The sequence below is a fragment of the Panulirus ornatus genome, chromosome 4 (genome assembly GCF_036320965.1).
Source record: "Panulirus ornatus isolate Po-2019 chromosome 4, ASM3632096v1, whole genome shotgun sequence".
Classification (NCBI taxonomy): Eukaryota; Metazoa; Arthropoda; class Malacostraca; order Decapoda; family Palinuridae; genus Panulirus; species Panulirus ornatus.
Window position 1 is genome coordinate 60,380,443 of NC_092227.1, and position 17,014 is coordinate 60,397,456.

Here is a 17,014-nt window from a genome sequence, read left to right on the forward strand (position 1 = left end):
TTACAGACAGAAATAGAGAATTTTATGGGAGCGAAAATAATTACGAGTGCCATAAAGAGACAAGACAATTAACAGGCTAATTAGTCTATTGGAAATTAAGGGACAATCAGCGGATTGAATGACAACCACGACGAAAATCGTGGAAGAAAAATTACGTCACGAGACAAGCAGACAGAATGATGTCATCATCATCAGAGGAAGATCGTGTTCAGAAGCCGCCAGGTCAGCTCACCTCAACTACATGTTGGTAAGGCCCGTGCACGTCCACGGGCAAAATACTAAACGAAATGTCTCAATACCTGAAGATCTGTCTGGGAACGGTGTCGAATATCCTGTTTGACTTCTATTGTCTTCTCTCCACCCAACCTTCGTCAGTCGCCTCCCAGAGATCTTCCTCCACCCTTCACAAACCACGGGCCTCACGATCACATCACAGCTTCCTATACCGTGCAAACATGCAGCACTACCGCACCACGCCCGCATACAGATGAAAGGCTCGCTCAAATGTCTGCATCCCCCAACACAGCCATCCGCCCTCATCCTCTCAACCCTTGGTAGCCATGACTACAACCCGCATTATCCCTACATCACCCTAAATGATGACCACTCACTCAGCAAGACACAACCTACACTAGGTACCACACATAACACACACACACACACACACACACACACACGACATTCACACCCCACATCAGAAACATCAACACGAAGGCCATTAACGAACCAGATCCCTTTGGAACACTAACCAGCAAGTTTCACACAGGAAAAAACTATCCCCCTTATCCTCAAGAGGCAATTCATCCACTTCAATCTAAAATATGCCTCACCACCTACCCGGTCACCCACGCTTTCAGAAGCAAACATAAAAAACCGCAGCAACCACACACAACACAACACTCAGAACAATCACCGGCTACTTAGCAACCACAAAGATTCAACACATGCATAGCATACATACAGTTCTAATACAGTTCTCCTTCAACTAACTCACTACCTAATGTCATGGAAAAGCGTCAACCCCATCCAACCCAAGGCACTTCATAATCATCCACCAACCTTCAGGAAAAGACAAAGAGCTCATCCAGTGTTACGCCTCACCCACCTACACTTGCATATCCTCCCATCCACAGCAAACACCCCATCCAGGAAGATCATTCACACCGTAATGATTCGATAAGACACTAAACAACAACGCTTCCTGTCCCCCCACCCTATCTTCAGCTTCATTCCACCAGACATACACGCGTCTATAACTACACTCCCCAGACAAGTACGAGATACTGCGCTCTGGACGCCACCAGCCTCTTCAACACTTCAAACATCAGACCAACTAAACACATAACCCCACATTCCACACACGTGAGACCAAACACCTAAGCTACCATACACACCGGCCGGCGACGGTGGAGGAGTTAACTGGCGTTAAGGGAGACCCATAAATAGGGGTCGTGGGGCATAATGTGTGTGTGTGTGTGTGTGTGTGTGTGTGTGTGTGTGTGTGTGTGTGTGTGTGTGTGTGTGTGTGTGTGTGTGTGCGTGTGTGTTTTCTGCTCTCGTGCAATAATGTGGATGTTTGGTATACACGTTCAAGTACGTGGTTGCCCACACCAGCCCACTATCTTCACCATCCAAGGCCAGTCTCTTTGAGAGAGAGAGAGAGAGAGAGAGAGAGAGAGAGAGAGAGAGAGAGAGAGAGAGAGAGAGAGAGAGAGAGAGAGAGAGAGAGAGAGAGAGAGAGAGAGAGAGAGAGCCGGGACGAAAATAGAACCTCAAACCCTTACCTCCATCTCGCCCACCCACGGCACCATGTAACCCACCAGGGGTTCATGTGGTACACAACACAACGGATGACAGAACGCGCCACACGTCGCACCACCTTCCCCTTATTGTCACTGGCTATAAGGTGAACACAATTAAGAGTTCCTCCCCCCAAAAAAGTATGAAAAGAAAGCGCACGTCTTTTAACAAAACATCTGGAAATTCCAAGGTAACTGAGTTGCAGTTCATCCTTAAAAGTGATACATGAGTAATAAAAAAGAAAAAGAAATAGAAATATAAACTGTTGAGACGACTGTACTGCTGTATTAGTAGTACAATAAAGGTAACACACGGGATGAATAAAAAAAAAATCTGTAAGCTAGCGTAAGAACACTTTAAAATGCCACTGTCAACCTCGCAGGTAGGTGGAGGTTCGTGGTGCTTATTGCCTTGCGATGCGAGCCTCTTGCCTGGCGAGGAGGAGGAGGAGGAGGAGGAGGAGGAGGAGGAGGAGGAAATTCTTTCGGCACATCATCACCTGCAGGTAACAGGCAATGTCCGGAGGGTAGCCTGGCACAGGGTGACCGATGGACTGGGGGGGCCCTCCTCTCCTTCACCCTTGTCTTTATCATCATCCATCCCATTCATTCCCTTCGCGTCTTTTCTTTTTCCCCTCCCTCTTTTCGGTGTTCATATTTCTCTTCGCAAACTGGTGTTATTTACAGAGGGGAAAACGTGAGCAAACATGAAAGACGCTGTTAAACTTAGGAAATATATCGAGGCAATATAATACCCAGAGTGAAATATTAGAATGTATTGCAACATAAAAGAATATCCACAATTATTCACTTATTCAGAACACACACACACACACACTAGAAAGCTTAAAGAGTAGAGACGACACAGAACCTGAAGGGGTGGCATAATTGTGGAAACTACACAGATCTTAACTATTTCTGAGGAAACAGATGGGGAAATGTAGTTAAATAGCCAGGATCCATGGTACTGATGTGAATGGCTTTCCATAAATTCGTGAAAATTCAATTGACAGCTAAAGAGCAGCTCCTCAAGTTTAGGGATTCAGAGGATTAATTGTAGACACTGATGTCAGGATATGTGAGCAACTGAAAAAGAAGTTGAAAAGTGGTTTCCACAGTGAAAGACACTGTATCCCCAACACTAGTGAGATGGCAAGGGGGGGAAGGCTTAGGAAACATCGAGATATTTAGGAAAGATATTACCAAATTAGTAAAAGCTCTTCAATCACACAAGGTTCATGGTCCTGATGACATTTCACCACACGTGCTGAAGGTGTGAGCTGATACACTGCACACACCTTTTGGGATGCTGTTCAAGATGCCGCTGGAGAAAGGCAAAGTGTCGTGTGAGCGGAATGATGCAAAGGTCGCACCCATATATAAGAAATAAGACCGGGAAGAGGCGATGGTCTGCAGACTCGTCTCCTTGACGACAGTGGTCTACAAGAAACTGGAAAATCTAAATCAGAAAGTCCAGTGGATGACTGTTTAAAAAGTAGAAATCATCCGAGAGTAAGGCAACACGGTTTTAAGGAGGAGGAGGTCATGTTTAACGAACCTCGTAGATTTTTACGAAAGAGCGAGGTCTGTCTTGACTACCAGGACGCCTATGCCACAGTACTGTCATGGGAGGCTGATTAAGAAGCTGGAGTACCAAGCAGAATAGGGGAGGTATTCCTCCAATAGACAGGGGATTATCTTAGTGGAAGGGAGCAAAGGAAACATGATTGGGGGTACCTTCTCCAGATGGATGGAGGTCACGGACGGAGTGCCGCAGGGTTCTGTTTAAGGAAAGTTACTCTTTCTTGATCGTAGTGAATGACAAGCCTGAAAGGATAGATTCTACCTGAATGGGTTAACAGATGATGAAACAGTCATGAGGGTAAGTGAAAAGTAAGGAGCATGGCATCAGTTTACATGGGGACCTAAACAGGCCCAGGAAAATGTAAAGGAATGAGGAAGGGACGAAGCGAAAGAAGGCATCAGTACGATTATCAACCTTGCAGAAATTAAGCTGCAGCATTGTGTGTGTTAGAGGGTTGTGAGAGGTATCGTCCTTAACCAGTCGCCAGAGACCCACATTACGAGAATAGTGAAGAAGACAAAGTGTCTTGACACAAATATCAGAACTGCTTTCAAGCACATGGATAAGGAAATATCTAGCAAGCTGTCCATATCCTACGTAAGCTCCAAACTAGAATATGCACCTCACGTTTGGTCACGGTATATAAAAAAGCACACCGACCTAATAGAATAGGTCCAAGAGGATGCGGGCAACAAACGTAGTGCTAGGATTGAGACACAAGTCACAGGGAAAGGATGAAGGCTCTAAATTTGCCCACCTTGGAGGAGAGAAGAGTGAGGGGCAACCTAATCACAACTTTTAAGTTTCTCAAATAGAACAATTATCTTTCAGTCAGTAGTACCATATTCTATCATAGTGAAACCTCAGTTTCAATGTCTTTATTGGATGTCCCTTTCAGTAAATCATCACTTCAGGACGATGTGAATATTCATACGTTTGCTCACGGTTGAACCAGAAATACCCTACGCAAATTACGTCGAACAAATTTAAGAGTCATGCAAATATGCCTGGCTGCCCACCAATGACGAGACGTCGTCTTAACGGAGCAGGAAGCACACTTAAAACGAAGGTAAGTTTGGTCAATTCTTTTTAGGAGCCACAATGATATGCACGACTGGCTGCCTATGAAATCACAAAAACGCCAGACACTCAAAACAAAAAGTAAGACTAACAAAGTTCTTTAATTATCGCATAGATAACGTAGGACTGGCTCCCTATAAACGAATAGCATCAACTTACTGTAAAAGGACAGACACTTAAAGAGTCATGCAGCTAGGCACTAGTGGCTATACCCATTAATAAATAACATCCACTTACCTTGGAAGAGCAGGCATTTAAAACAATTGAAAATATGATAAATTTCGACAAAAAAAGTAAATGGAGCGGCTCATAACACAAGGCATCAAGGTGTAAGAGCGGACGCATTCTGACACAAGGCAAGGGAGGGTGGATACTCACTTGTCCCTGAGGTTGTAGACGCCACCGTAGCCTCCGTCAACCTTCAGCAGTTTGGCCACCAGATCAGCGCCCTTGAACACGTTCACAATAAAGAACTCGGCTGGATACGTCTGTTTGCCTTTCTTCTTGTAAACGCGGGTCACGAAGCCATAAAACACCACCTGCAGGAGGAGGAATAAGAACTGAAAGAACTGACACGGGACGAGTGAGTGAGAACAGGTCGTCTGTTGGCGTGAAGTGAGGGGAAGGAGGGAGGGAAGAGGAGGAAGGGAGGCACAAACGGTTTTTATGGAGCAAAGGAAATATTTCAAGGTCTCGATAATACGATGTCGCGTCCATCGCTCTCACCTCTGTGAACCTGATGAAATGATGTGGTGCGCGAGTGAGAGACGCTGAGGAGAGTGAGCTGAAGAGGACGTTACAGGGGAGGTACACATAAATTAGAAGGAATTCACGAGAGAAAATTACCGAAGCTGTGTAAACTCCAGGGGTTACGTGTGTTATGAGTCACCTCAACCCCGATTCCAGCAAGGCAGGAAAATGAGAGATGGGATGACAGACCCAGGTGAGAAAAATGGGGAAGCATGCGAGCGGGGAGAGAGAGAGATCTATAGAAAGAGGTTCAGAAAAAGAAGAAAAGAAAGAGAAAAATGGAAAGGGAGAGAGAGAAAAAAAACTGAATGGAGGCCACAGGAGCTAACAACATAGATGTAAGGAAAACTAAAAGGAAAACATCACATTGTACAAATATGAAACACAGAAGAAAAGGAATCAGGAAACGAAGGAAGAGACAAGAGGAAATCATTTCGATGGTATGAAGACAAAGAAAGACGGGAGAATAGAAATTGTGAACGAAAGAAAATCTCACGTATGAATGACGTCAACTTTAGAGGGCTACTACCTAACTACTCATACCGAGTCCAAGTTCTTGTGTTGGTTTGTTAAGTTATTGGATGCCGCAGCAGCCCACAGGCCCACGTCACACGCACACCATGACTGGTCTGTCATTTCATCCGGGGCATTCATAAATCACTCCGTAAATCCCATAGTGATCCTGGCGGCTGCAGGGAATATGAGGCGGTCTTGGGCTCTGGATGTGAAGATTTGTAGAGGTTTTCAGAAAAGAAGGGAGAATGTTGGGGTGAAGAGAGTGGTGAGAGTAAGTGAGCTTGGGAAGGAGACTTATGTGAGGAGGTACCAGGAGAGACTGAGTACAGAATGGAAAAAGGTGAGAACAAAGGATTCAATGTACTCTCGTGCCTGTTGCACAGTTCGATTCCGGTGGTGATATTCTACAGGGGGTCTTCCATGCCTGTCGTGCCAATATGGAACTATCTTTGGGTGTAAATTGGGAATCATGCCTTCCAGGGTTTTCCATGAATAAATTATGATAAACCTTTCCAGCCTGCGCTCCAGTGAGTGTATCGTCGGTGTTTTCCGTCGCTCCCATTGGATCCGACTCCTGACGACGTAAATTCGGGCTGTGAAAGATTTCTGTACAATTTCTAACGCCGCAATTTCGCCCGCCCTTGTAAGGTGCTGCTCGTACAGAGCAGTTCTCTACCTGGGGGAGTATTACTGCCCTGAAGTGGCTCAACACTGTCTTACCCTCTCTTGTCTTGAAAGTTCACACAAAATCCAGCCTTACGCCGTTTTAGAGGAGACGACAGTGGCTCTGCTGAGCTCAAGGAATGCAAGGTAGTTGGGGCATTATTCCTGCAGGGTCCTCCACGCTGCTACTCCGAAATATGGTAGTGTCCGTTTCTGTCCTACGATCTATTCGGTCTCTTATTTCCTCCCTTCCCCAAAACGAAGTGAGGAACCTTTTTACAATCATCTTGGATTTTCGTATTCGATGACCCACCGGCAGACTTAAACTATATCAGCCTGAAACTTTTCACTGTCCACTGCTTTCGAGATTTCACTGTCTTCTCCGGTATCGTCTGCAAAAGACGAAATGACAGTGTGGCTCACATTCGCGTTAATGTCACGATATCAGAACGAGACACAGTAGGGACCCCATGTACAGCTACTTGGAGACCTGAACGTCTTACCTCAAGAGGCGTTGGAAACTGGCCTGATTTATGACAAGTGTTGTGCTCTTAGTCGAGAAGTTGTGTATCCCACGTCCAACTTGCTGATTTCGATGGAACACGTCACACAGTCTAAAAAGTCCTGTTTTGAGCAATTGTTCCTCTGAGCTGCTTTCACTGGGATCACGTCAACACTGCCGTACCCAAGCCATTTCCAACTTACGTGCGATAAGTTGTATAGTCCCACAGATCCATCCTATATACAACTGGGTCACCAAGACTGTCTGGGCAAGATTCTATCTTACTTGCTCTATAAATCCTTTAGGTCCTGCATCTAGTGGTTTATATACACACACACACATACACACTCCCTTACCCAGGCTTAGATATATCAGTCTGGACAACCAGCACCTTTATCATCATCATTCAAGGAATTCAGGAGCTCAGGTATGCAAGAATCTCTATTCAACAGATGATCTAACTCCACATATCCTTCTTGTTCTGGCGCACTTTATCACTTGTAGTCTGGGATCCAAATATCACTGTTCAAGTGATCTCTTACGCGAGTTTCTGTAAAGTCTGCATGTAACATATCTGTATTTCACTCAGTTATCATTTTTCAAGGGGAATTCGTTTGATTGCTGCAGGTTATGTCCCTGTATGATCGCATATGTGAGGAATGTTTACATCTCTTATTGCCGAACTGCTCGTGGATTTTAGTTCTGATTTTCCAGTTATTCAGCCTTGTCTGAACTGTTTGGGTGGACGAGTCCTTGTGCTTAGAAAAAAAAAAAAAAAAAAGTAATCCCAAATCATTTTGTGCAAGAATGCCAGGGTCATGTACAGGGAAGCCAGGGTCATGTACAGGGAAGCCAGGGTCATGTAGAGGGAAGCCAGTGTCATGTACAGGGCAGCTAGGGTCATGTATAGGAAGGCCAGGGTCATGTGCAGGAAGGCCAGGGTCATGTACAGGGAAGCCAGTGTCAGGTACAGGGAAGCCAGTGTCATGTATAGGGAAGCTAGGGTCATGTAGAGGAAGGCCAGGGTCATGTACAGGGAAGCCAGGGTCATGTGCAGGTGAAGCCAGGGTCAACTTCTTCCTCATTCAGGTCTCCAACATCTTCCTTTGTTCCCATGTTTACATCTGGAGAACATTTTGTCTGCCTGGTCTCTCTGCCTCGGGTTGCACTGCAGTGCACCGTGGTCGTCTCGGAGTGAGCAACACATCGGCTCATGCCACAAGATAAGCCAGGCAGCACTGGTAACCGTCTCCCCTTCAGCGATGACCTGCACATTTCCTGGTGGGAGAGTCTACACCTTTCCCAGGCGTGACATGTACATTCCCTAAACGAGATCCAGACATTCCTTGGGGTGGCTACAATCGACGTTATGCCCGATATGATATGCCCGTCCTGTCCATCTTGTCGAGTATCCCTCCACAATTATCTACACTCAAAACATTCAGCAAGTTTCGTTTTTACAATCAGTCTCCTTCTCTGTCTTCCTTTTTTCCCGTTTTCTGTAACTATACCTACTGTCTCCCTCAAGATTTCTCTCTTCCCATTTCGTTCCATCTCTCTCGTCCCATTCCTTTCCACATCTCTTGTTCCATTCCTTTCCAAATCTCTCGTTCCATTCTTTTCCAAATCTCTCGTTCTATTCTTTTCCAAATCTCTCGTTCCATTCTTTTCCAAATCTCTCGTTCCATTCTTTTCCAAATCTCTCCTCCCATTCCTTCCCACATGTGGGTGAGCGTGTGTGGTGATCTCTGCTGTGGTGGTTTACATATGCTTCCTCGTTCAGCTCCACTATATCGTTTCTCCTAGTATTCCGGTCCCTCTCTCCTCTATGTATATGTTTCCTCTTTGATGTGATCACAAAGACTTGAAATAAAGTCAAAATGGTGATGAGGAACATGATGTAGGCACTTTATGATGATGAGAAACGATAATGAACATAGTGTTTGAGCGCTAAGGACGAGAAGGGCGACTATGAACACGTAGGCATAAAATGGTCGTGATGATAATGAAGAAACAACATAAATAAATCATCGAATAAAGGCATCATCAGGATAACACTAGACACAAAAAAGAAATATACATCAAGTCTGCCCCAAGTGAGCGTACGAGTCACGCAGAACTGTGCCTTATCCACATCTGATATCGAATTCCTCCAACTCACCAAAAGTTTACAACGAAGAATATTTCTGGAGTTAGTCATCCCCTCCTCCCTCGCCTGCGTGGCTGGAGGGAGGCAGAATCTGGGGGTATTTGTGTGGGAGGGGAGGGCCTCTGTCTAGCGAGGCTTGCTGTTGTGCCTGTCTGGATGCATTGTATGCCTGTGCCAACATTTATCCGCTTGGATGCGTGTGCCTGACCGTTGAATGTGAACGTATGTACATTCGCATCTGTTTAGACACGTAACAGTCGACCTTAGTAGGCACTTTGATGTCTCCCTCTGAGAGAGCATGTCTGTTTCGGTTCCTGTCTTGTGTTTGTCTGTTTGTGTGCACCGCGTCAGCGGCTGCGTCTGTCGCTACGTCTGTCTGGACTGTGCTCCTACGTGAATGTGTTGGGTTTGAGCCTGTACGTGCCTTGATGTGTTCCTGCGCAATCATTTGTAGATTTGGACTTGTGTCTGTCTGCAAACGTTCCCGTGCAAGTACATACTTCTGTTTGGGGTATCCTGTATATGAAATCATGCTTGTCTGAATTTACGTTCGTCAGAATGTGTTGTTGTTGATCCGTGTCTGTATGGATGACAATCGCTGTGGACGCTGCATCTTTAGCATATGTTCAGGTTTGCCGAATCTTGCCCCAAGTTCAAACGTTTTATATATCTGCATCTAATGCCGAACACAAAGCTGTGTTACTGGACAATGTAATCTGTATATGCATCTGAAGATTTTGTTTAAACTTAAGTATAATATAGTTTGTATCTATTTTGAATATATATATATATATATATATATATATATATATATATATATATATATATATATATATATATATATATATATATATATATATATATTTCTCTTTTCTTTTCTTTTAAACTATTCGCCATTTCCCGCGTTAGCGAGGTAGCGTTAAGAACAGAGGACTGGGCCCTTTTTGGAATATCCTCACCTGGCCCCACTCTGTTCCTTCTTTTGGAAAATTAAAAAAAAACGAGAGGGGAGGATTTCCAGCCCCCCCGCTCCCTCCCCTTTTAGTCGCCTTCTACGACACGCAGGGAATACGTGGGAAGTATTCTTAATCCCCTATCCCCAGGGATAATATATATATATATATATATATATATATATATATATATATATATATATATATATATATATATATATATATATATATATATATTCACTCCGTCTAGTCGAAGCTAAAACGTGAGCGAAAAGTCACCTTTGCCGAGGCTGTACATTTATAAGTTGACGAGAGTAAATTCAAGTCAAAGAACTCGCTTCTCGTGTCCTGTCCCTGCTACTGAGCACAGCTCAGCCTCAGTTTCAGAAGCCCCTAGAAAAAGGGTTCCGAGGTAGGATATATATATATATATATATATATATATATATATATATATATATATATATATATATAATCCCTGGAGATATGGGAGAAAGAATACTTCCCACGTATTCCCTGCGTGTCGTAGGTGTCTAAAAGGGGAGGGAGCGAGGGGGATGGACATCCTCCCCTTCAGTGTTTACTTTTCCAAAAGAAGGAACAGAGAAGGGGGCCAAGTGAGGATTTTTCCTTCTAAGGCTCAATCATTTGTTCTTAACGTTACCTCGCTGACGCAGGAAATGGCGAATATGTGAAGGCAAGCAAATATGAATATGTACATATGTATATATGTATATGTCTGTGTATGTGTACATGTGTATATGGATGTGTATATGCATGTGTGCGTGTATGGGCATTCATGTATATGTTAAAATGAGTGGATGGGCAATTCTTCGTCTGTTTCCTGGAGCTAAGTCGCTGAGGCGAGAAACAGCGATTAAATATATTAACAATAATAATAATAATAAAGATGATAGTAACAACAATAATAACAATAAATATGTATATCATTCATTCATTTATTTATTTATCATACTTATAATTATCTTAGGACCAGTTTCTACGAAGAAGTTCTCGTGTTACCCAGAACCTATTGACAGGCTCTTGCAGACTGAAGATGCGCTACTTTCAGTTGCATGGAACTGCGGACTCCTTTGGGGAGACATCCGTACTTTGACGAGACTGTGCACGCAATGATATACTATAGCATTGCCAAAGATCTTGCATTGAGTTGGCGGAGTCAGGCAAAACACACACACACACACACACACACACACACACACACTGCACAGCTAAGCAAGCAAATCGACTGTTCTCCTATAGTTCTGTGTAGGTCAACTGCTATATTACTGTAACACGGCCAACGTGAAAATATTCATCACTTAATGTTCATCGTTAAGTACACAATGTGTCAACACAGTATTTCTGCAGTTCAACAGGTAACTTTATATCATTTAATGTTAATCAAATGCATAATATATGTTAACACTATTACTGCAATTCAAACAATATGTAACTTTACATCATTTAATGACCCTCATTAAATACATAATGTCTATCCACAGAATATTACTCCAATTCAACCATTAAGTAACTTTGCATCTCGTAATGTTCAACTGATCTCCACTAAATATATCACGTATAAACCATAAAATTTGCTTCGTAGTTTCGTGAGCCATTCGTCCCCTGTAACCTCTCCACAACTGCACACACACTGCCTCTCTCTCTCTCTCTCTCTCTCTCTCTCTCTCTCTCTCTCTCTCTCTCTCTCTCTCTCTCTCTCTCTCCCTCCACCCCCAACCCCCCTGGAGTTAGATGAGAGGACCACATTTCTTGGCCGGGGTGTTGACAAGAGCTGCGTGTGATGACTATTCTACGTGTCTGTGTTTGCGCAGTGCAGCGACCGTGTGTTGGTGTGAGTGACTGTATCAGCGCATCATGATGGCTGCCACTCTCAGAGAAAACTAGCAAGCAACATTGTCTCAAAGTAACTGGAGGGAGTTTTCATTCCTATGAACCATGAGAACTTAAAATGTATGTTCCATTATAATGTCTAGAGTGAAGCCAATATTACCCACAGACCGTATAACTACGAGGTAATAAGATTTTAATCAGATTCTATATATATATATGCCTCCCTCATCCTCGTTTGGCTTCCTTCCCTCACTCTGTTTACTCACATTTAGCCTCCCCTCTACCTGTTCTATCTCCGTAGCTTTTAAGGGATCACAATTTCACTTTTTTTCCTCTTCAACAGCGGTGTCCCACAGGGGTTATGTCCTGTCTCCTGTGCTCTTCCTCCTGTCAAAGTTTTCCTTCTTCACCGAATGACCAAATGCAATCAAGCAGGCGGTTCAACTCAGCGTTCCTACACTTATCTTCCATCTGCTCTGTCTTCTCTTGCACGACCTACGTTTCGTCTTGTCACAACCACCTCTCTCATCACAGATCTGGATGGGATTTCCCACTGGCAGCACACTTAACCTAGCTAAGATCAACATTTCTTCTTACACATAATCTATTCTCTCTTCTCTTTCCAAGGCTCCTAGCAACTAGTCATGGCTCAACACAGTATGCTTGCTTACTTGGTGTCACCGGATCATCGAATGTACCTTGGAGGCACCAAATTATACATACTGCTAAGTCGACCTTTAAGAAACTGGAGTCCCGTTCAGAATGCGAACATTCTTTTTCACTTAAGTGTCTTTTTTTGGTTTCGGAAAAGATGAGTTTGTCCGTCTACAGAACGGAGGTTCTACTAGCTCTACACACACTGATCAAGTCTTTTCTATAATATATCAGAACATGTGTCCTCACCTGACCAAGATTTTACCAAAGACTTGCTCTAGAAGCCAAGTGTTGGTTCTCTTTCTCCCTTTAACAGATATCAACCCAGTCTTCCCTCTAGAAAATTTACCATTTGTTTGCCTCTGTCAGTAGCCAGACCACGTAGCACTGGACACACCACTGTTGTGCGATTCTCAAGTGACCACTGGCACATCAAGGGTAAGCACGAGCGATATCCATTTCTTTCCCCGACACCAATAACTTCGCAACTCTGCCGTCTCACTTTTCTTCTTTTCTTAACCGTTACGACTCACCTCCCTTTTGAAAAAGGCGTACTTTCCCCCATCCTCCAAACACTTTATGAGCATTTTTCATATCTTCTCTTACGTTCTCTCTCTTCAACCTCTTTTTAATGCTTCATTTAAGACCGAGCCTTGATGAGGGCTTTATTCCGCGACTATACTCCTCGACATAAAAAAAAAAATCATATCACTGATCGATGAAAATAAAGTTTTGCGTTATTTTCAACGTTAAAAGGGCGTGAATTGACTGGAAACAAAGCCATTCCTGTCGCTAATGGATTTCAAAACTACATCAGAGCTATGGAATGCAATCGTCAAAATTCTTTTCAGTGAATCCAACGTCAAGTACGTCAGAATGGTCCGCTGCTGAGGGCATGTTCGTAGGTGATGTTCTGGGTTGGTGTAGCTTGGTAAGGGGAGGGTTGTGCCTACCAGTGTGAACACCAGCTCCTGCTAGTCCTGACTGCGTCAGCTCGTAAACTGACGTGACCGAGGATGGACTGAGAGAACACTGCCTTCCCATACAATATATCTACTTTCCACTCTCGACCCTGCCTGACCTGGAGTACTTGACCCTGCCTGACCTGGAGTACCTGACCCTGCCTGACATGGGGTACTTGACCCTGCCTGACCTGGACTACTTCACCCTGCCTGACCTGGACGTCCAGTTACGACACGTATCCTGAACTCCTTGGAATCTGGGACGGTGCGATGCTTCCATCGCCCGACGAGTTCTAGCCAGGGTCAGCGATGGCGGTGCTCTGTAGGGTCCGGTCTGCACGATGATATACCACCAACCCAGCCACTAGTTATACTAAAGCGTCGTCAACGTAAGAGGCGGTGCAGGTGACCGCCACAACGCACTGTGTATTTCGTGCATGTGTCACAATCGGTAAAGGAGATTCACACCTTAACCTCCCTGCCCTTTCCCACCCAACCCTTCGCACATCTATGCTGGCCATCATACTTCTTTTCGAACGAATGCAGAGGAATTCAAACAAGACCACAGGGTCTCTTCGAGGCTGTTTGTGATTGTGGAAGATATCAGAAACTCAAAGACTAGCGGGGTGAAAGTTGAAAGTTAGACAGATCATTCATGCAGAGTATACTCCAAATTGTCAGTATGACTGAAGAGACGTAAATAATGCAAGTCGTGAACTTGAAGCGTAATATTCAAGTCCAGTTTAAGCTTAAAGGTATCTATCGTACTACTTGCAACTACACCAACTGGCCTGTCGTTCCATATGTTAACAATCCTGTTGACGAAAAAGTACTTCGCCTCCTTCGAGGTAAAACTTCTGCCCACGAATTTGTATACATTGCTGCTAGTAAACTCGGAAGAGGGAAGAAAAATAAGAAAAAAAAACAACCTATTTACGCCCTTGCTGCTGCTCGACCTGTGTCAGTAAAATCCACAACCAAAAACAGCTGCCCATCATGGTAATTCAATAGACCAAAATAGCGTCCCTTCCTCCCTGCCCCACACACACACACACACACACACACACACACACACACACACACACACACAAGCTCAAAACAGCGAATGAGAGGACGAGGGATATCAGAAATGCTGACACTGATGGAGGACTGGACAGCTAATGTCTGGGCTCAGATATTAAAAAGGAAAAAAAAAAGAAATTGTTTCCCATAACTTTTTACGTCCCACGATATTATGCCAACCAACACACCAGCCAGGGACTGTGACGACCCTAGTGTCGCGGCTGGACACGACCCGGGCGAGGTTAGGAGGAGGAGGACGTCTGGCCAGGACCAGTGGGGGTAATGACGTCACTATTCTCTTTACATGGCAGCACTACCACACACACACACACTCACACACACACACACACACACACACACACACACACAAACAAACTAACAAATACTAGAAACATTAGGCAACGATACTGATGACAGAAAATCGAAAGCAAAAAGAAATCGAGTCTCGTCTTCCCGCTTTCATGTCCGGTGCTTCCTTCATCTCGTTTTCTCTTTTTTACCATGTTCTACACTCCATCATCGAGTCTACAATAAAGGTATATGTGAATAGAAAACGTATGAGCCTCTGATTCCCTAAGAATCCTGATCATCTTTCTTTAAACAGATAAGAGCCATACTTCTTCAGATGAAATGTTCACCTCAGAATCTTTGACTTTGAATTCGGATGTTTGAGCCAACACCGCTCAGTCACTCACTTGAGAAGACATTTCAAGTTACCCAACAAAAACTACTTCATTCAAGTTTGTTTTCTCTTTTTTTTTACCTCCGAGATCTCCAACAACACGAAGTTTTCAGATCACAACTGCCAGTTCTTTTGGGAAGAGGTTATGTTGTTATCTTACCCGGGTTACAGTGTGTGTTTCCAGGAGAACTGCTCTCCTGGAAGAAGCGAGAGACACATCTGAATAGGAATCGATGTCAGGTTCAATTGACTTGACCACCATCGTAACATCTCTGCTGGAGTGTTCTTTAAAGCCTTTAAAAAAGAAAGAACCTGTTTTCTCTAAATGATTCCCTGAAGGTCTTTAGCTTTTACAAGTTTGACCCCTGAACCCGTGAATATCTCAGTCTTCTCTCACGATCTTAAGGTTTTTATGCTTTATAATTCCTGGATATTATTCAAATCATCTTTTTCTTCCCTGTACACACAAGGTGTAAAATAATATCTTCCCGTAGGGGTTAGAGGAATTTCGAAATGATCACTGCGACTCCGTGTTGCCTCGGTAAGGTTGGCAAGCGTGAATATGAGACAAACCTCTTAATAATCATGGTAAACTCCCTTCATATCTGTGCCCATCATTGTAACCACCTTTCATATCTGTGCCCATCATGGTAACCACCCTTCATATCTGTGTCCATCATGGTAAACTCCCTTCACATCTGTGCCCATCATGGTAACCACCCTTCATATCTGTGCCCATCATGGTAACCACCTTTCATATCTGTGCCCATCGAAATATTAAATCAATACAACATTCATCACGGCAAATGACAGGAAATATGGCTAAGAATCGGTATAATACATCATCATGAAAGACCAATGGACATTTCTCAAAATACCCATTGTGTCACATTGTTTCACACACAAAAAAATGGGAAGATAATTTTTTACCTTGTGTACAACATCATCATCGTATAAAACAGACTTGTGATCAAGTCTGTTTTATGGAAGTGTTCGATCCCTTTAAATTGCGTGAAGTACTCTCTAATTCTGTTACTGGTTCTTCCAGTTTCTTATGACCCTGAATTATCATTACCTTATACTCCCCTAGTCTTACGACGATTCAGAATTCTGTCCACCGTGTCAACATACATGAGACCATGAGCAGAGAAGACTATCCACGTAAACCTTTACCCGTTTCATCACACATTTTCCCACGTACATTATCCTTCACGTTCATTACATTCTCTCTAATTCTCTTTTATGTTGCAGGAGCTGGTCGTGGGCAAAATTCTTCTTCGAAGCCTGGCCTTAATTAAATAAAATAACATTGGGATAAAATAACGAGACATAAAAGTCGGAAGACAACGGGTAAAATAATGTTAGAATTTCGGAGGAAGTCGAAAACCTGCCTTTTCAGAAAGGGATAGGTTGAACTTATATATATATATATATATATATATATATATATATATATATATATATATATTCCTCCTGTATTGTCACGAATTCTTGGAGATCTGCAATGTTTTCTCAAGTCTTTCGTGACGTTTCATATGACGAAGTAGATTTTCTATTCTCCTGGTCAGATTACAGCATCATCCCCACATCTCTAACCGTCTGTGAAGACACGAGAGGAAGCTAGCTAGTATCGGGAGCTGCAAACCTCTGACGAAACACAAACCTTGGAAAACCAGAGTTAGACAGCGCATCAGATGACCATCGTCTGAGTTACACGGCGCACCAGATGACTTTCGTTAGACAGATTGAATTAATGCAGACTTCACTGAGGTGTGCAATCGCCTGAACCCCTCTCTCCACACA

General features: G+C 43.7%; 1 protein-coding gene across 7 annotated transcripts in view; it reads right to left on the reverse strand.

Moving 5' to 3' along the window:
* LOC139766508 (uncharacterized) overlaps window positions 1-17,014 on the reverse strand; it is a 1,237,960-nt gene that overhangs the window by 764,028 nt on the left and 456,918 nt on the right. For all 7 annotated transcript variants that reach the window (XM_071695222.1, XM_071695230.1, XM_071695271.1 and 4 more), the window contains one exon: window positions 4,843-5,003. In XM_071695222.1, the coding sequence (XP_071551323.1) occupies window positions 4,843-5,003 (161 nt within the window). The remainder of the gene's footprint in view (window positions 1-4,842; window positions 5,004-17,014) is intronic.